A 20,619-nucleotide genomic window follows, 5' to 3' on the forward strand; every position below is an offset into this window, starting at 1 on the left:
ATATGAGCCATATAGTGACTTGTTAGTGGGGTGCGATTTCCAGGAGATGTTTTGTACCATCCGTAATATTCTGGTATAAGTCCCATCAATTCTTCATTAGTGGCCAGGAGTCAGATCCATAAAGCAAGATGGATTCCACTGATGCTGGTTGCCGTTTTAATTGGAGATACATATGTTTTGACAGAAAGTGCAATGCTCCCCAAGCTTTACCGATTTTTGTTTCTATATCATGTGCTGTGTTGGTATAGCCTCGAAGATAAAGGAAATCATCAACTTTTTTGATTTATGACCTATCTAGTGCATGCAATGTCTCTTCAGATGTTGGGTTAAGGTGCATGAACGTCTATGTAGCATTCAGGAAGAGTCCGATGTGTCTTTTTTCTTGCTCTACCTGATGCAGACGGTCTTCTGCTTCACTGAGAGTGTTTTCCAGGAGGACAATGTCCTCTGTGAATGCAAATTCTGGGAGGACTTCTTTGGGGTGTCTTCTACTCTGACAACACTTTAGGGTCAGACCATCAGAGGACAAGATTGCATTCCTCAGTGCATAGTCTAAGCTAATGATGAAGAGGAAAGGTGCTAGGGGTCTCCTTTAATATCTACATAGGGCTATAGAGAAACATTTCCAGCAACCATCACTCCTGTGTTCTAATGCTACATTGTGTTAGCTAATGGTGTTGAAAGGTTAATTGATAATTAGAAAACACTTGTGCAATTATGTCAGCACATGAATAAAAGTGAGTTGAATTGAATTGAATTGAATTGAATTGAATTGAATTGAATTGAATTGAATTGAATTGAATTGAATTGAATTGAATTGAATTGAATTGAATTGAAAAGTTTTCATGGAAAACATGAAACTGTCTGGGTGACCCCAAACTTTTAAACAGTGGTGTATTTCAATAATATTATAGTAGGTCTTTCTGTTGAGTTTTCTCATAAACAAAAGTTATGTTTACATCCAGTGTTCATCCCGAACAAACATGTTTAGTGCATCCCATCTTCATACACGATTTTAAGCCACACACTGTCCATGTTCATCGCCTTGTGTCATTTTTCTTTGTAGCCTTTACTGCTGACATTTTATGTTTCTTTCCGCATTACTACCACCAGAGGCTTGCGTCAGAGAAACAATTTCAGCACAGTCTCTTGGAGTTTTCTTTGGATTAACATTTAACGGTCTTTCATAACAATTTAATGTTTTCCATGAAAACTCACACTTTTTTTCATGTGCTAACATAACTGCACAAGGGTTTTCTAATCATCAATTAGACTTTCAACACCATTCGCAAACACAATGTAGCATTAGAACACAGGAGTGATGGTTGCTGGAAATGTTCCTCTGAACCCCTATGCAGATATTCCATTAAAAATCAGCCGTTTCCAGCTAGAATAGTCATTTACATCATTAACAATGTCTAGACTGTATTTCTGATTCGTTTAATGTTATCTTCATAGAAAAAAAACAGTTTCTTTCAAAATAAGGACATTTCTAAGTGACCCCAAACTTTTGAATGGTAGAGTATATTAGGGTTTACCTATCTGGATAGTAATGTGTTCATGGAAAAAAGCGGGAATTGTTAATCAAAAGCAACATCATCAGAACCATGAACAAATCCTTAATATGATATGAAATGAAGCTGCAATAAGCAGTATTCCTGTGAAATGAAAACAATATGACCAAATAGCTAGAAGAGGATTAGATTATGTAGGGAGTCTAGGTTTCCAAATATTATGCAAGGCTAAGATATAAATAGATGCAAGGTTTATTATGAGAATCTTTCGTACAAAATTAGCAATTTTTACTTTGTGTGACGATAAACAACATTTTCTGAACATATGATGCAATGCACATGAAAACATTACAAGTTATGTCAGATTGTTTCTGTTGTCAAAACAGATTTGAATGGAAAGGAGAGTTTTAAAAAAAAAGAATGCCTTATAAGGCCCGTCCAACAAAAATGTGGCATTTATAATATGGGAAAAATGCAACAGTCTGTGGATTACTTCTTTAAAGAAAGGAAAACAGAAAGAGTTTCAGTTTTGATTTCCAATTGCCATTAAAAGGCTGTTCATATTTTTCTGAGCTGAAGTGATGAAATACAAGCTAAAAAGCATCAAAAGTGCCAGAAATCCTGCAAGAATGAAAGAATCTTGTATGTAGCTATTATCATTATGTAATTATTTTGTGAGATCAGTAGAAGCAGTCAGAAACTTTGCTAGTAGCACTTCTAGTAGTAGTGATTTGTCAGCTACAAGCACTGGAACTGAAAATATGAATCTGGAGCTTCAGTGTCTTCCTTCATCCTTTACAACACAAACTGGCAACCTAGATTTCCAAGAAAAAACTGCGCGTGTGTGTGTGTGTGTGTGTGTGTGTGTGTGTGTGTGTGTGTGTGTGTGTGTGTGTGTGTGTGAGAGCATGTACCTCTCAGCAAGGCCTCTCTTGGTTAGGCCTGATATAGTGATGGGGTCAAAAGGCTCCTCGGTGCCTGAGATGGTGATACCCAGAGGGCCTCCATACCGCTTCAGTTCCACTGTGTAGATAATGCTGCCTGACGTCTCCTGCTCATCTGATACGCACACACAGACCACACAACCAATGCACGACATTCTTAAGTTTCAACTTGCTGCTCGTTTGATGCACATGCACACACAAAAAACACTTTAGGTTCACTAGGTGACGCTGCCTCGCATTACCTGCTCACTGGAAATGCACACACAAAACACATTTAATTCCAGAAGTAGGTCAAAAACACTTCTCGGGACTACACTGGTGAGGAAGGCACTGTTTCCATGGTAACCAGGGAGGAAAAGACAGCCTTGTCATCATACAGCGCGAGCATATGATCTTTGCATGTAATTTCCCGTGTCTGCGTGTGATTACAGCCTTGTGACTTAGCATGATTACACAGTTTCTCCCTCCTGTGTGTGTTTATTCACATCATATCATATCAAAGCACACAGGGTGTTACCCCTCAGTAACAACTGGAATGTGTTCTTGTATTGAATCACACATATCCAAGAAGACGGCTGTAAGATTAGCAAGATAGTACGTGGCCGTGTGCAAAGCTAGATTAAGACTCAGAATATCAAGGTTGTTGCAAGCATGTTGTTTGTCCACACATTGGGTCCTTTTTTTCCACTCATTGTCTTATTATATTTCATGTATTTACTGGTGTTTTTGTTCTGTTGCATCATAACTTTTTAATAGTTTTACACTGGATTGACTTTATCAGTAATAATGCATCGGTAATGACGCATCTAACAGAACTCTGTGATGGATAAAGTCAATTTCAACAGCAACAGTAAGCGTAACAGACTTGTGGACAACAGCGCCACCTGGTGGACTAACACTGTTACTGCATCGCTCTTTAAATTTCTACCTCTTGAGCGGAACAATAAACAAAGCCAGAGAATACAATTAGTTTCGATCAGAGGGCTATTTTTGCAGCTCAATGCTCAAGCCTGCAACTTAATATTATCATGTTTAGTTCAAAGTAATCTTTATTACCCCCGAGGGGGGATTTGTCTTGCAGTCAGCAGCACACCACCATTGATACACAATCTCACCACATTCTAAAACCACACAACAGACTAAAAATATGATGATAAAATAACATAGATTAAGAATAATACCACCTTATTGAGGCACAGAACAAACGATATTCACAGAAATACCTGAGTTGTCTTCGTCTTTGCGTATCTTTAGCTTGACCAGTTCCTCACACTGCTGGAGGATCTGCTCTGCATCATCTCTGGAACAATTCTCCAGTCTGATGTTGTCGATGGCCAACAGCTTATCACCAGGCTCCAGTGTTCCTGTTCTGAAGGAAAGACAGAGACAGAAACGGATATTACAAGGTCTGCTGTGGCTGTACAAAAGCATTTGTTGTCAGATTCCTGCCAAACTGTAGTCATACAACCTGCACTGCACTGTGTGAGTGAAATCTAAACTACAAAATGATGCTAATTAACAAATATTCTGAGAGCAAAGCGATGTTTAGAGTAGAGATGCAAGACTAGTTTCAGTTCATCGGAATGAACACAGATGGGCCGATAACGTCTGTCAGCGTAGAAGTTCTATGGGTTATTTGAATATGTTACATAAAAGTAAATATGGCGTGTCTGACATCAATGTTGAAGTAGTTTTCTAATTTCCATAGTGAATATGTATATTTGTAAGGCATTGTAGTTTATGTCTGCATCTGTTGGAGGATCATAACAAGAGTAGACATAATAATATTGTAATTCCACTACAGGATAGACTTCATATTCTCTGCAATTAGGAGGAAAAAATATGTGCATATCTCAGTAATTGGCCAAAATGAGTTGGAAAATGTCAGCATACTGGCAATAAACCAATATTGTGCATCCTTAAAATAGAGTAGTAACTATAATGACACATGATTATGATACATAATGTATTATGTTATATTATGTATTATGTATTCTAGACAGCTGGGCTTCACCAAATAAAACATCCCACAAAATAATATTACTTTGAGATACCTGTGAGCCATGCTACCCTTCTTGATGTCAGAAATGATAAGGGGCTCCCCCGACTTCTTACTGGCTGTGGAGGGAGATGACATCAAAATAAGAAGCAGCAGCAACACCAGCAAAGTATAACACTGCTGCCAAATACAGGAGTTACTGCTGGTAGCACCGCTACCAATACTACCATTCCAAATAATGATAATAAAAATCAATGTCAGCATTGTCATTTTAAAAATCATAATAAGTAACAACAACATGAACCCACAAATAGTTAGTGAAGTTACTGATGCAGCGCTGTGATTTAATGAAAAGAAAGTGATAAAATGAACCTCACCATTCACAAATTGGTTTGAAAGATATGGAATAGGTGGGATTTTTTTTTGGTAAATAAAAAATACACCATTCTTCACAGCAAGAAACTGTAAAAACAGCCTAGAACACTTGATTTCCAACAATCTCGAACCTTTACTTTCTGTTTTTTTCAGGAAAAACATCTTCATCTAGGCTAAAAATTGATAATTTTTATCAAAATCACTTCATTCCATGTAAAAACTTGGCCAAAAAAATCAACAGTTTGCAGTCAACAAATTCACTAAAGCTATGCCTGCGAACTTGAACCGCCTTGTAACAAAAACTGATGGACTTTTCAGTTGAACTGCAGGCTGTCTTTACACAGAACAGATAGTAGACAAGTATGGAAACAGATTAAAGAATAAAGAGTAAAAGAAGAATAAAATGCCTATAAAGTCACCATTTTTTCCCAATATTGGTAACATCTGTGGGCACAGAGAACAATGCTGAACATGTTGATTTCAAGTTGTTTTCAATTTCAATATAGATTTTTTTTTCACATTCCTATTTTATGCTATGTGACATTATGTGTGATACTGCACAAAAGATATTTCTGAGTTCTCTCTTCTTCTAGCTATGGTTGTGGTGTTTCCACAGAGGTGCAGGACTTTATATTGAAGTGAAAAATGAGCCCACAGTCATTACAATGTGACAGAAGCACAAACACCCAGAAAGAGTTTGGGGTTTCGAGGGTTCAACACAAATTTTTTAAAAAATGCAGTTTTACTCGTCACAAGTATAATAGTCTTTATCACACACTGGAACAGTGGAAGGCTGGAAATGCTTTGATAGCAATAGCAGTTAAATGCTAATTTGCAAATTCACATTTGACCACCCTTATTGTCCAATCAGGAGAAAAACTGTGTTGGTAAATTTGTGGAAAATAGCCAGTGTTTTTGTCTTGTAATATCCCTGTCCTCTTACGTTCAGAAGATGGCACCATTGCACTGTTATCATCTCAGAGACTGCCACAGTACAACCTGGTGTACAGCATTACAGTAAACTGGAAGCTGCTCATCCCCTATCTGGCAATGCCATTTTCATTCTGCAGCAGCTATCAACACATCAGAGTTGTCAAGATTTCTGTATTTGATTAAAAACGCTCAAGTTAATATTTCTTCTAAAATTATACACATGGCTGTATTGAAAACACTTTTCTGGAGATGTTTAACTGAGCTCTACACACCTCCTCAGCAAACGCCAATTTCATTCTGCTACAGTTTTACAAGCAAAGCAGTTCAATGATGCTGCTACATACTCATGTGTTAAATGGGACTCTTTTGTAAAAATGAAATAGGTGACAGAGGAACTAGAGTGTGGCGATGCTTTCCAATTATCTCAGCTACTTTGGGAATTCTGTTGGTCTTAAATTTGCTTTTAAATTTGTGCAATACACAGGTGTTTTTTTTTTTTTTTAAAAACTCTTATTAATATGCAAACATGTGTCCCTGGAAACACAAGGCTCTGCTTGACATTAGCAAAAATCAGAGACAGGTATTCAGGTACAGTTCATTACACAGAGATCTGTGCAGTGATGCCTAATGTAAAAATTCATTCTATTCAGTGTCAATTTCCACTAAGCAACACTCATTTCATTCAGTTTTTTTCCCTCCTTGTTTGGGCTTGCTCAGGGGGTTCAGGCATATGGCTTCTGTAAAGCGTCTTGAGACAATCTGACTGTAATTGGTGCTATATAAATAAAATTGAATTGAATTGAATTGTCTGTCTATAGACAAAAGGGATAAGTCCTGTTGTCCATGAGTCGCATATAATTAAAATTTTAAAAAAAGGTGCACAGTAGGGGGGTATCTCTGAAGCCAGCAGCTGGTGACAGCTTCTTTTCATGCAACCAAGAGAATCAAGAGGAGGTAGAAATCATGCTTATATACAGTAAACTATTAAAGTAAGTTCTAAATACACAGAAAAAATGACAACAATGTTATGGCCCAGGATCCTAAAGGTGCCAGACTTTGACAGAAAGGTTAAATACTGTACAGACACATGCATTAGAAGAATGATCTTTTTTGTTTACTTTAAACAGCATTTACAGGTAGGCAGGACACAACTGAAATTATATACTGATCCACACTCCCTCCAGCAATGTTTCTGGACCCCAGTTGTAGTTCTGTCTTTATTTATGTTCTTCCAAATATTTAAAAATATGCCAGGTTCAGCAGTTCTCCTGTCACATAACTAATGCTACTTAAAATAAACCACTGGCAGACTACAATATCCATACACACATTGCAGACTCAGTATAATTAATAAATGTAGGTCATTCCCACTGAAGTCTGGAAACTGCGAGTGAAAGCGAAGTGAATAGTGTCATGAATTACCTTTATTTATTAACCACAATGAGCTTCTTTACTGAACTCTGCAGCGTGCATTATTTTGATGATGAACCTATTTAATATTTTAAAAGCATTTTTGTTTACGCTACATGATCATTGCACCCCTGTGCTCCAGTTAAACACCTCATCTCAAAACCATTAATCTTCTCCTGTAACAGATTCCTTCACTATTCGGGGAAGGTTCTTAGGATTTTAAAGCCTGGCTGCAGGAATGTATTTAGCCACAAGGACACTAGTGAGGTTGAGCACTGATGGTGGGAGATAAGGCCCAGTTTATAGTGTAGTTCATCTGACAGGTGTTTAATGGGACTATGGACAGAACATTCTTCCACAACTGCGTAGAAAACATTTGACCCTATGGACCTGATGTTGTGCAATTTTATAAATGAAATAGGAAAAGGCCATCTTCATCTGCAAACTTTTGAAGTTTGAAGCTTAGTATGATCTAAAAATTAGGGATGGGCCGATAATAATTTTCGCTGATATTTGGGATTTTTCCGTTTATCTTATCTGTATTTTTATTGGCCGATTATTGATCAATTAAATGCAGTACTTTAGGTCTGATGCAGCCTCTCTCTGTCTGTCGTCACTCTGTGCTCTCAGAAATGTCTCCTAAGCAGCAAAAACTGAACAAGAAACACAAGCCGTTGCCCAAAACCACGAAATTAACCCCTCTCATAGTGGCAAAAGCTATGCTAACAGCTAGCAGCTAAATTAGAAGGCGACCACAGATTAACCTGAAACAGAGTCTGGAAAGCAATAATTAGTAAAGTTTTATGGTCTGGACCTTAGTGGACAATAACAGTGACAGAAAATTCAAAGATTAAGAAAGTAGAGAAGAACAGCAGGTGCAACTGCAGGAAACAAATTGATCAATCTAGGTTGATCCCATATAAACAGAGTGTCCTAATTTAATCCCTCACAATTTTCATTTTACATATTCAGTTATAGTCACCCTTATTGATGAGGAAGCCCAGCTATGAATGACAGGTTCTCTGCTATCAGGTTCAAATATCGGTTACTGGCCTTTCTCTATCACCGATAATCAGCATTCGTCCTACAAAACCCATATCAGACTAAGAATATCAAGCTGTAGCATCACAGTCTTCCTCAACTGGAACTATGGCCTAGAATAAACTATGACAAACAGCTCCAGACTATAAGATCACCAACAAATGCGCACAGGTGAACATGATGTAAGGCCAGTGGTATCTGAATGAAAAACGTTATCTGTCCCATTTTTAGAAACATTGAGCTTCCCTGCAGGCTGGAGTAACATGAAAAATAGATGCTAAGGTGTGCGTTCTTTTGAGAAGCAGAGGGTGGTTGGGTGAAATTTAAACAATCTACCAGCAGCCTCTCAAAACAAAAAGTACATCATGTGAACAGTGTTTGAAGTGTGCATTCCTACCACTGATGGTGAGCCCCAGCTCCACTCCTCTCTTCTTCGGCAGTTTGACATGGAAAGTACCACTACTAGGCACCACCGACTCTGTAACAAAAACACACACGCACAGCGTTACACACAAGCAGAAAAACCACCAATAAAAAAAATAATAAAAAAGCAACAAGTGGTTCTTTTCATCCTGCTTAACATTTGTAATTACAAGGCATTTAGCTCTTGCTCTTATCTTCTCTGAATTGCTCTTCTCTGGGGCAAACAGCGACTTCAAATCCTCACTGTTTGCCTGCATGACTCATAGCACTAATTCCAGCAGTAAAACAACTCTACATCCAGGCGCAAACATGACAAGTGAAAACTGGAAGCAGCGCTGCCATTTAAGACTTTTTAAACAAGTTATTTGGATCAGTTCCTCACTTCAGCATCCTTCCAGCTCAACAAGAAGCTCTTCTCATTCACTAATGCTGTAAACAAGATAATTAATGAGTTTATTTATCTCTTAACGAATGACTGAGCAAATCTGAATGACGATTTACTGCATCGGATACATTTCTTTGTGTGTCACAGTGATTTAATTTCCTCGACAACATTGCACTTGACAACTACAAGAGGTAGACAATGAATTTTGAAAGATTTCAAGACCAAAAGTCTTAAACATTACACTAGGAGATTTGCTGCGTTTACATTTAGGGTTATTGTTAAGACGATTTTATCAATAAAATCTCTGTAAGCTTCAATTACTTGCTATGTTTAATTATTAAATGAGCAGAAAAAAAGCTTTATTTGTAATTGCACAGGGTTACACAGCTCAAATCAAAGTCTTTCAGTGTGTGAATATGTAAAGAATAAGTAGTTTGAATATCCACAAAGCTCTCACGGTACTTCAAAGTAAACTATGTGTATAACAGTTTATCATAAGGTGTTTTTTTAACACTTACCAGAGTAAAAAGTGATGTAGATCATTTCTAAACTGCATGCCTCTTTTGAGTCAAGCCTTTCTACTCTTAATATATCTTTAATAAAACTAAATCTTGATTCTTTTAACAATAAAATAAATTAAAAACAGTAGACTGCTCCTAAATATTAGCAATCAGCAGATCCCCTTAAAAAGAAATGCTTTAACAATTTAATTTTTTTTTTTACAAAAAGGATTGATTCCTGTGTCCTAGGTCAGAAACTTTCTTAGAATGCAATCTGAAGTGACTTTTCTTCTGCACAGAAATCAAGACTAAAGACAATAATACACTGCTTGAACTCTGAGTACTTTTCATGGGTTTAAAAGCATGCTGATAGGGCCGTGCCCTCCAGTGAAGAGCTGTAATTATTTTCTGCCCTTGCACTGACACAAAAGCTCTAAGCAGTAAGTCTGAACAATTTATTAAGTCTGTGCAAATGTATTTATGCACCGATCGGCCACAACATTGAAAATAACGGGCAGGTGAATGACACAATGATCTTGTTACAATGCAATGCTCTGCTGGGGAAACTCAGGACCTGGCATTCATGGGGATGTTACTGTGTGCCACACTCCAGCTCAATGGCGATGGCAGGACAATGCCCCCCTGCCACGCCACAAAAGCTGCTCAGAAAACAGCTCAATGAACACGACAAAAAGCCCGAGGCATTGACCCGGCCTGCAAACTGCCTCGAACAAGCCTCTTCCACAAAAGCCCAACTGTGCAGCTCTCTGGATTTACCAACAAAGGATTTACTGCCAAAATCCAAGCGCCAAACACCACAAATATACCCCCAAATACCCCATGTCCATGGCTCGGGGGGTCAGGGGTGGTTTTAGTGCTGTGGCTGATTTCTGTATTGACTTATTATCAAACTAAATAAAGGACATCAGTTTCAGAACACCAAGTGTATAAAACCCTTTCTACTCCAAAAAAACAACTTATAGATTAGCATGAAATTGGTGTCTGAGATTAGTCAGTGCTACTGCAATAGGTGTCTGACACATAACAGAAATCTAGAAAAGAGGTAATATAATATGATGTAGCGATGTGAGAACGGAGTGGGCCTTTTGTTAATTTCACAAACCTGCAACATCGAATTCTATTTCTAGTGTGACTTTGTTGGTCAGCGCGGCATCTCGGAGAAGCTGATTGGCTTCCTCAAGTGTTCCGTCTTCTGTGGGGATCCCGTTGATGGACAGGAGACGGTCTCCAACCTGCAGCAGGCCACACCTACAACGACAGGTAACACGGTGACGTCAGAAAGTCTACACAATAGTTTTAGCTTTCAACTTTGAGGCCTGAAACCATAACTTCTGTGAATCTCAGCTTTCAAAAGACATCAAAGCCATGTTTTTGACATGAAAACATTTTAAAAAAAGACGCAAAAAAATGAAAACCCTGTTTTTATGTTGTACTCCTACTTCAGCAGTTAAAAGGCTATCATCTACCTGTAAAAATGTTGTGCTGCACAACATATTGTTTCAGCATCGTCATCACAATGTGTGCAACCGCCACTTCACAGGTAGCACAATGTGAAGTAAGGCAAATTAACTCAAAGACATCAGGCTACAACCTCTGTTTTTTGCTGTTTCATACAAACAAAACCTTTAGACAGGTCTCACTTTCCATGATTCATGTAAAAGAAAAGTCTGTCTAAACAACATGTCTAATTTCCATCTATTAAAGGGTTTTTGGAAACCTGAGATTTGCTTTTACTTTGTTAAACAACACACAGAGTTTGGTGACATCCAGTCCACGCTGCAAAGGAAGACCTGGTTGCAAAAAGAAACACATCATCAGTTGTATGGAAACATTTCAGCTACAGAATGTCCGAAAGAATGATGCTGACCAAAGACTGGCACTGTGTCAGCAGTGTCTTGCAATTGTCACAGCTACAGGAGGCACCACAAAGTTGTGTATCAGTGCAAAGCTGAAGACCATCCAAAGCAAAAAATAATAATATTAGATGCCCTTGCAGTGTTCCACCACATGAGAAAGGTTCCTAGAGGTCTTTTCAGCTTTTTAAAAAAATATTTTAAAAAAATAATTTATGATGCAGATGCATTTCCCTCGAAATCACCATAATCATCATGCAATTATTTATTATTTTCAAATAAATTTAAGCAAGATGTTCAGTGAAGATTCATGTATTTTCTAACATCAAAACATATATTGCAAAAAAATAAAAAAGCCGGTTTTTGCAAATGTTGTTCAGCCCTACCAATGACTTAATAAATATACAAACAGTAGCCACAGCTAATGTGTCTCACTTTATCATCAGTCTTTTAGCATAATTTAATATGCTTGGCAATTTATGTGCGGGAAAGCATTGAAATGTTTCCTATTCAATCTGTAATGGACATGTTACAGGATGCAGACTTCCCAACATGCACACTCAAACAATTCAGGTCAACGGCCACAGCCAAATTAATAGTTACAGGAATGCAAAGCTAACTTTTTAAAAAAATGATGCTTTGTGTTTGTGAGCATCTGAGGTGCCTGTGTAAAATGCGTGCAGAATAAGTAAGTAACCAGGATACAAGAATTTATTATTAATACAAAGATATGTTGCAAAAGTATGTAAACTAGTATAATCCTAATTATGAGGATACTCAATGTAAACACACTATGCTCAGGTACAATATAAGGGTTTTGTTCCGCAAAATCTTGTTCATAGCTGGACTTAAGATCAGTGTTAGACCTAAAATGTGTTTACCAGGTTTTAAAGCACCTTTCAAAAACATAGCTTTCCACTGGGGATTATATGCCTGCAGAGTTTTGTTGAACAGATTTTAGAACAAGTACAGGTTTGGTTAAAAGTGGTATTGTAAAGATTTATGGAGCCATTCCAACTATCCAAATATAATCATCTCCTTTCTCCAGCATGTACATGTTTAGACACCCCGACACTTCTTCCTGCCTTATATAAAACCTGTTTGTGTCGCTATTTTCTCTGCCTTTTTAAAGATCTGATTACCCTCAGGGTCAAAACGTTCCCAAAGGGGGTGGAAGAAAAAAAAAACTCGAGCATGTAGGTGCACTAATTGTCAGCAGCCCCCCTACCTGCGTTGTTCTCCATTTAATTTATTTTAAATAGACAGATGATAAAAGGTGAAGCTTCAGGCTCCCTGCTGTGTTCACATTATTTTTAGCCACTGTCACTTTTAATGCTGCTGTTTGGGAATTAAGAAGCACCCACCAAGCCTGGCTTCTCACTACACACATCTCTGGAGGAATGGAGGAAAAGCATATTAGTTCTGACTACTAACATCACGAATCATGTTAATACCTTTTCCTTGTGATATTAGCCTGTTAATTCAAACAATTTTGAGAGATAAGCCTCTCAAAATGAACCAGAAAAACCCATAAAAAGAAGAGGCACACTGAACAGTGACAAACGCTGTTGTTTGATAACCTCAAAGCTAGCTAAATTAAGTTACCCTGTGCTAGCACTTAATAAAAACAAGTCATGGCTTCTTTTAATACTTTAAATGACATTCATGGTTTTAAAAACGTCAGTGAAAGCACGACTTGCTGAAACAGTGATTAACTTTCAGGCAAAAAATGGGGAGTACTATAAAAAAAAAAACGACGCTAATTAATTGATAGCTAACAGCTATGCTAGCCAGCAACTACATAAGTATATTTGTAGCAAGCTAAATCCAGTGAGTGCTAACTCCTGTTTACTGCAAAACTGTTTCAAAAGAAAATATTTTCGGGTAAGAAGATAGCATAGCACACATAGGCAGTAAAACTTTCCTCTCTGACGTCTCAGAAACTAAAATGAAAAGAGATGAGAACTAAACAATAAGGAACTGTTGTTTTGATAACCTCACAGCTACACAGTGCTAGCATTTAATAAAAACAAGTCAAAGTTTCTTTTAAAAGTTACAATAAAATCACAGATTGCAAGTCTTGTCTAAGCAGTGATTAACTTTCAGGCAATGGCGAATTTAGTGAAAAGCAAAGCTAATGAATTGACAGCTAACAGCTATGCTAGCTAGCAATTACAGAAGTATATGTGTAGCAAGCTAAATTCAGTAAGTGCTAACTTCTGTTTACTGCTAAACTGTGGTAAAATTTAAAAAAAATACTCACGTATAAATACAGAGCAGGATCGTATAGCAAACAAATAAACAGTTAAACTTTCCTCTTTGAAACTACCAAGAAAAGAAGACGCGTCTAAACAGTTACAAACGCTACTGTTTTGTTAACCTCAAAGCTAGCTAATTCAGGGCTCCAGGCTGCGACTAAATCGTCACATTTTGCGACTAAAATTTCAAACAGTGTGAGTAATTTTTTCATCTACTCGCGCATGTGGGACCAGTAAATTTGCCGATTTTAAAAAAATATATATATATTTGAATATTTTTTGTTGCTGACAAACTTCTGCTCCACACTTCAGCCCAGTAGTTTACAGTAATGCGCACACGAACTGGTTTGCCAACCGACATTAACTCCAAAGGAAGAAAGGAGAGGAACACCAAAGAAGAAGAAGGCGGGCCAATGTATGGAGAGTATGTAATCCAAGGTTGCAAAACTGCCATGAAACCACGACTTGATTAACTTTCAGGCAGAAAATGGCGAGTCTTATGAATCTGAAGTTCATTAATCGAAAGCTAACAGCTAAGCTAGCTTGCAATTAAAGCAGACGCATATTTGCAGCACAGCTAAATTCAGTAACTGTTACCTGCTGTTTACTGCTAAACTGCGATAAAACACAAGTACTTACAGATAAATACCGGCCAACATTGTAAGAAGATAATACAACATCTACGCATTAAAAATGTACTCTCTGACTCCTCATTAACCTGCAGTAATTTTACTACTGTTGCACAATTACCAGCAGGTGACAGTATGCACACAATCTAATAAATCAAGAGCACACAAATAGTACAAGCAGCAATCCTGCAGAGAAAGGAATAAACAAATCTCATAAATCTATTCATATTTATTTTGATTTATGCATAACATTTCCACATCCTTTACGCTTCTGCAGGGATGAGAATTTTCCGCGGATCCGCGGAATTCCGAGTTTTTTTCCGCCGAAAGTATAATTTTTGTGAATCGTGTAAATCCATTGAGAAAATTGTAGGGGGCTAGGGGTAGGCAAGCGGCCGGCCGGCTGACGCGTCGCGAGCCGAGGCGTGATGGCCGCCCAGAGTTTCAGAGTTTTTTTCCATTTGTCATTCTCATCCCTGCTTCTGAGTACTATGTTTCTTTGATCCTATATTTTTAAGCTCTTTTTGTTAATTTAAAGTTTATTCCATCTGAAATCATCAAAGGCTTTCTCCTTGATCATCTCCAACTTGCTTATTTTATTTATTTATTTATTTAAAATCTCAAACTGTGGGTATTCACAATGGTATCTGTGAAATATTAGCTTGATATATCAAATACATTTTTTTTTTGTTTTTTATTGCAGCATATTTTTTGCACATTGAAATGTGACACTATGTTTTAACAACAACATCTCAGGAACTATTAAAGATTAAAGCCTGGAATCTTCACAGATGATGGTTGGGCTGCAGTATGAAAAAAGAAAATGAAGCTATCATGAAAAGACACATTTTTGAGCAGACATTGACAAGAAAAAAATAAGGATAATGCAGAAACCAACTGGCAATGTTTTCTAAAGCATTAGTGGTATGTTATAATAGCAGAAAAAAAAAGCATATAAAATGCTTTTTAATGAGTATTATTTGGTCAGGGAAATGAAAAGAAAGTTATTTTTGTTGAACTTAGGTTACTGATTGATTGATTGATTGATTGTATGTATGACAAGTTGTAGCACAAAAACAAAACAAGAAAAGCACTCAGAGAGCGCAGTACTCCGCCAAGACTGCTTAGTCATTGTATGATTTCTGACAGATGAAATCTTTCCAAATGTATGGTCCACAGCGGTCGATTGGATCACAATCATATGATCATCAGCAGGCAGCTGATGTAGTGTTCGCTTGTCATAGTTACAGTGACACCGTGCCGCTATCTCGCAATGATACAGAAATCTTTATCAAATCTGAGGATCCACACTATAATCTGCATCAATGCCAAAATGTAATAAATTGATCTGTGTCATTTCTGACCTTCCCTGAAAATTTCACCCAAATCCATTAGTCTGTTTTTAAGTAACGCTGTTAACAGACAGACAAGCCAACGCAGATCGTCACATAACTGTGCCGTGTTCCTTGGTGCAGTAAATATCAATAGCTAGCGTAATCCAAGTAGAACAGATTTCCAGAGTTTCAAAATGTTTTTTACAAATATAACCTGAAAATGGGTCAATGGTCTATTTAAAAACATATACATGTATCTTTAAAAGTATTTGATCTATCAAGCTAAAATTTCACAAATACCTTCACAAACATGCACAATTCATGCTATATGGGTGGTACTCATTATGAAAGTTGATTTCTGTTCATCAGTACTCTTTATCGCATGCTGTATCCGTCCCATTTGACATGCCACAGCCGCTCTAAAATTCCAAACTACTTCAGCTTTGACCTTCATCAAAAGCACTTAACTGATGAAAAGCTGTTCGCCTGTGAGTCGGCACCATCTTAAAAACATATCAAGATCTTAGCAGGAAGGTATAGCAGGACTTCAGCGAGATTGGGCAAATTCATACACAGTGCCGTAAACCGATGATATCACTAGCTGTCAGGATGAGCCGTTGAATCGATTAAAATCTAATAATTTTTTTGGAGAAGCGCAAAGTCAGGCGATGTAATTATATAATTGCATATATAAGTGAGCTAAATAAGTAGCTTTGAAGCCCAACACCATGCTATGGGTCTACTATACAATGGTACATGAATGGTCTTTGTAACAGCAGCCCACCTTACAAGGAAGCCATTAGAATTTTTTGGGTGACTTAAGGGTCAATTATCATGACTTCGAATTGCTTCACTGAACTAAAATAAGAGTCGTGTAACTCTTTGCCAAAAAATGATTACAGTAGTTATCCTCTCTGCACCGAGGAGACGTCTGACAGGAGAAAATGAAGATGAAGCGATTTGTCTCCCTTTAACTTGGCCTCACCTTCATTCAGTCACTGCCTCTTTGGATTTTCCAGGCCAGCTAGGATTTTCACTTGTCTGAATGAGGCACACATATGCAGCTGATGCACTGCGTCTCCCATTAAGTCATGAGTGGGTGGCCTGTATTAATATACAGTCAGACAGTTTCATTATGATCTACTGAGGGTTAAATGGCCTGCCAAGACTCTCATCCCTGCCTCTCTTCCTCCTCTGTTTCCCATTATCTGCTCAGGAATCACATTTTTTTCTTCTTTCTTCTGCTTCTCTGTCTTGTCTTTCCAATCTTTGTAATAAAGTTTGACTCACTGTCTTATCTCTCTCCTCTAATCATTTGCTGTCCATCAATCTGTGGCCTGCTTGTTTTTCTTCTCCTGAACTGAAACCACAAGATAAAATTGCTTATGATAGACTTAATCTAGCCTTAATCTGCAATTCTATCACTATATTTTTATTGTATTGGTTTAAACACTGCTCACATCTGGAGGTCCTGGTGTTGCTGGGAACTTGTGCATCATCAGTACTGACAAAGTGCAGAGCTAATGCATGAGCTAAATTGGAATGAGGACATGTCTGGGTGTATTAATTAGACTCTGTCTCCTTCAGCTCAGCATTGGTTCCTAAATGTTAATGGCTTATAAATCGAGCATCAAACGTAAAACATGAATTATTCCCACAAATATCTGCAGTTTGAAAATGACAGCTGTACACTGATCCATTTCTTGCTCCGTGCAAACGTTTGCCTTTTGTGCTTTCTTTCTTTAACTCATCAGTACATGATCTCTTATTTTAATCGCTCCCTCTGCTTTTGCAGTCGTATGGTGGGAATGGGATGCGAGTGTGATTTTTAGATCACCTCCATCTTGTACGCAGATGTCCTGCAGATTTCTCCGGGTGGTTTGTGTTGTACACAGCAACTACTGGCAGTGACAATGAAAAGGATCTGAAGTGGCTCGCTGCCAGCTTAACTATATCACACTATGCCATTTCCATTGTGGGGGGAAATGAGCCAAATGAAACAAGCAACTGCTGCAGCATAATTAGGTTTGATTGTTTTGAATATTTTCCTGAGACTCAGACTTTTTTTTTTTTTTTTTTTTTAAGCTGGGACATTTGCCTCCCAGGAATGAATAGCAAATGTAAAAACTTTTAATTAAAAATATCATATTAACAGACAACAGTGCAGTTTATATATTGCAGATTGTTGATTTAACCTTAAAAATGAGTAATTTATGCTACAATATACATATTTAAAATTATGCTAAATAGCATTTATAGGGAAAACTTCCCGCAGCAGTAACGCGGGATAATTACAAGTTAAAAGCTTAAAGGAGGATGCCCTTATTGGTCACCGCCGCATAAGACTTATGGTTTTAAAGGCTGTAAGTTGTGGTTAAGTGTAATCCAGGGCGATGTGGAGGGGTTTATTTGGATTCACACTGTCAAGCGGAAAGAAAGGTACTTATTGATTCCTCCGGCGTGGGCGAGGGGAAGCTAGCTAATTAGTGTTGTTAGCGTGGGCACTAATGGAGAAGGGAGTGCGGCCTCGGGGTGCAGAAACACACCCAGCACTTAGAGAAGCTGTTAATATGATGGAAACATCAATCAACAGACACACACATATACACACACACACACACACACACACACACACAAAAAGCAGGCACGATTGAGGATTCATACAGAGAAACTTAAATGAAGCTGCATGCACAAATTACAGAGCAGCAAAAGACACGATTCGTGCAGAGGATTGTGAACACTTGCGCGTCAGTGTTTGGAAAACCCTTCCCACGTTCATGCAGAGATTCTTCAAAATGTTTCATACGCCCACGCACAACACGGAGCCAAGTGGAGCTGTTAATACACTGCAGCATCAGTGTCACACACCCACCCACACAGCTCCACTGACATTGAACGGGAAAGCTCAGCAAAGCTGCTAATGCGGCGTTAAAGTCAGCACATGTCCTCGCACACAAACGCAGATAGAGCCATTAGCGCAGCTGCAGCACAACAGCAACATAAATCACACAAACATACTGTACAACGTACAACCCTTTCAAATAACACACCCACATGTTACTGCACTGTACTTTGGGCGATGTTCACTGAATACTTCATGTGTTAAACTCAGTATTCCAGCGTCTCTTGACCAATAAAAGTTCAAAATCAGAAAGGTTTTATTGCCAAGTGGGTTTCACATACAATGAGTTTGACTTGGTGTTTTAGTGAATAACAGTAAATGGTAAGACATATATATTAAAGAAAGTGTTGCCAGTCAGTAGGCAGTGAGTATTGCAATGTTGCCCTCTAATGGTCTGACCCGAAAGCGTCGTGAAAGCAGAAGACACCCTGAAGAAGTCCTCCCAGACCTTGCATTCGCAGGTGACATTGCCCTCCTGGAAAACACTCTCAGTGAAGCAGAAGACGTTCTGCATTGTGTAGAGCGAGAAAAAAGACACATCGGACTCTTCCTGAATGCTGCAAAGATGAAGTTCATGCACCTTGACCCGACATCTGAGGAGACATTGCATGCACTAGATGGGTCTGAAATCGAAAAACTTGATGATTTCCTCTATTTTGGAGGCTACACCAACACAGAACATGATATAGAAACAAAATTTGGTAAAGTTTGGAGAGCATTGCACTCTGTCAAAAATATGGGTACCTCCAATCAAAATGGCAACCAAAATGAGAGTATTCAAGGCATCAGTGGAATCCATCTTGCTTTATGGATCTGACTCCTGGTCACTAACGAAGACACTCTTTAACATCTCTCTGGACATGTGGTGAGACACAATGAAGCAGCTGGTCGAGTACTGTTATGGAAACCTGATACTGTCAGAAGGACTGGTAGGCCTAGCACAACATAAAGGAAAGAAGACACTGGTCTGGAAGGCAGAGAACTACTGACTGCAATGTTGAACAGTGGGAGCTGGAGGAAGAGCTTTATTCATGCCACAGATTCTGTTGGATGCAACTGACTGAGTGACTGAAGTATTAAAAAACAATTAAGAAACAGTGCTAGCAGCAAACCTAATAAAGGGATTATGAGTAACAAAAAGTAATGGAAATACTGCAAGTGTGCAAGAAATTTAAATGCTATAATAGTAGTACGCCTTCGCTCTGAGTCAGCTGGGATAGACTCCAGCCCCGCCCCCCGGGACCCTAATGAGGATTTAGTGGTGTATAGATAATGGATGGATGGATAATAGTAGTGTTATTCTGCAATAATAGTAAAATCTGTTTTGGAAGTCCTTTAAATTTCAGTCCTCCTTTTTAAAAATCTGCACTTTTTGTGTTTCTGCTGTTGTAGTATTTTTTTCTCTATACATCAACATACAAAATACTCAGAAATTATACACTTATTTCAATATGAAATTAACCTCAAAAATATATTTACAGAGCAGTTACAACTCAAAAAAATGTTGTATTTCTGACTTTTCCTTAATAAAATTCTCAATTAAAGTAGCTTTTTAAGCAGTTTTAATGCACTTCACCATGTTATTGTAGGTTATGTTATATAAATATTTGTTATAATATTCTTGTGTTTTTTTATACTTATTTAGATGACAAATATATATATATATTGCTCAAAATTATGCACACAACATGGATTGCATTTGCATATGTAAGGTAGGTCTTGAGGCAAACTTAATTGTTTGTGCCATTAAAGACTTTTCACATTGTAGCGCCAAAATAAAGGCAAGTTTTTAATGAAAGGGCATTCATCATAGAGCATGTTTTATTGATTTTATTCAGAGTGCAAATGTATCTCTGTCCTGTTTGACTAAATAAACATGAATGAGCTCACCTCTCTGCAGAGCTGTCAGGCTCTATGAATCGGATAAGTGGCGGTGCAGACAGTGTTTCCGTGGCGAATATCCCTCCTTGCAGCTGCACACCGAAGCCATTGAGCGGGTCACCGGTTAAGACAACCTCACTGGTCTCCACATGAACCACCTGACCACCCGGACCCACCGAACTGGACGCCAGGGACACTAAACACACATGTGCACACA

At 38.1% G+C, this 20,619-nt stretch overlaps 1 protein-coding gene across 2 annotated transcripts in view; it reads right to left on the reverse strand.

Annotated features, from left to right (window-relative positions):
• Positions 1-20,619, reverse strand: part of LOC111577385 (glutamate receptor-interacting protein 2-like) — a 78,406-nt gene that overhangs the window by 23,995 nt on the left and 33,792 nt on the right. For both annotated transcript variants that reach the window (XM_055010626.1, XM_055010625.1), the window contains exons 10-15: positions 20,412-20,598; positions 10,648-10,793; positions 8,614-8,694; positions 4,513-4,576; positions 3,682-3,827; positions 2,429-2,573 (exon numbers count right to left, since the gene is read on the reverse strand). In XM_055010626.1, the coding sequence (XP_054866601.1) occupies positions 2,429-2,573; positions 3,682-3,827; positions 4,513-4,576; positions 8,614-8,694; positions 10,648-10,793; positions 20,412-20,598 (769 nt within the window). The remainder of the gene's footprint in view (positions 1-2,428; positions 2,574-3,681; positions 3,828-4,512; positions 4,577-8,613; positions 8,695-10,647; positions 10,794-20,411; positions 20,599-20,619) is intronic.

The sequence above is a fragment of the Amphiprion ocellaris genome, chromosome 5 (genome assembly GCF_022539595.1).
Source record: "Amphiprion ocellaris isolate individual 3 ecotype Okinawa chromosome 5, ASM2253959v1, whole genome shotgun sequence".
NCBI classification, from domain to species: domain Eukaryota; kingdom Metazoa; phylum Chordata; class Actinopteri; family Pomacentridae; genus Amphiprion; species Amphiprion ocellaris.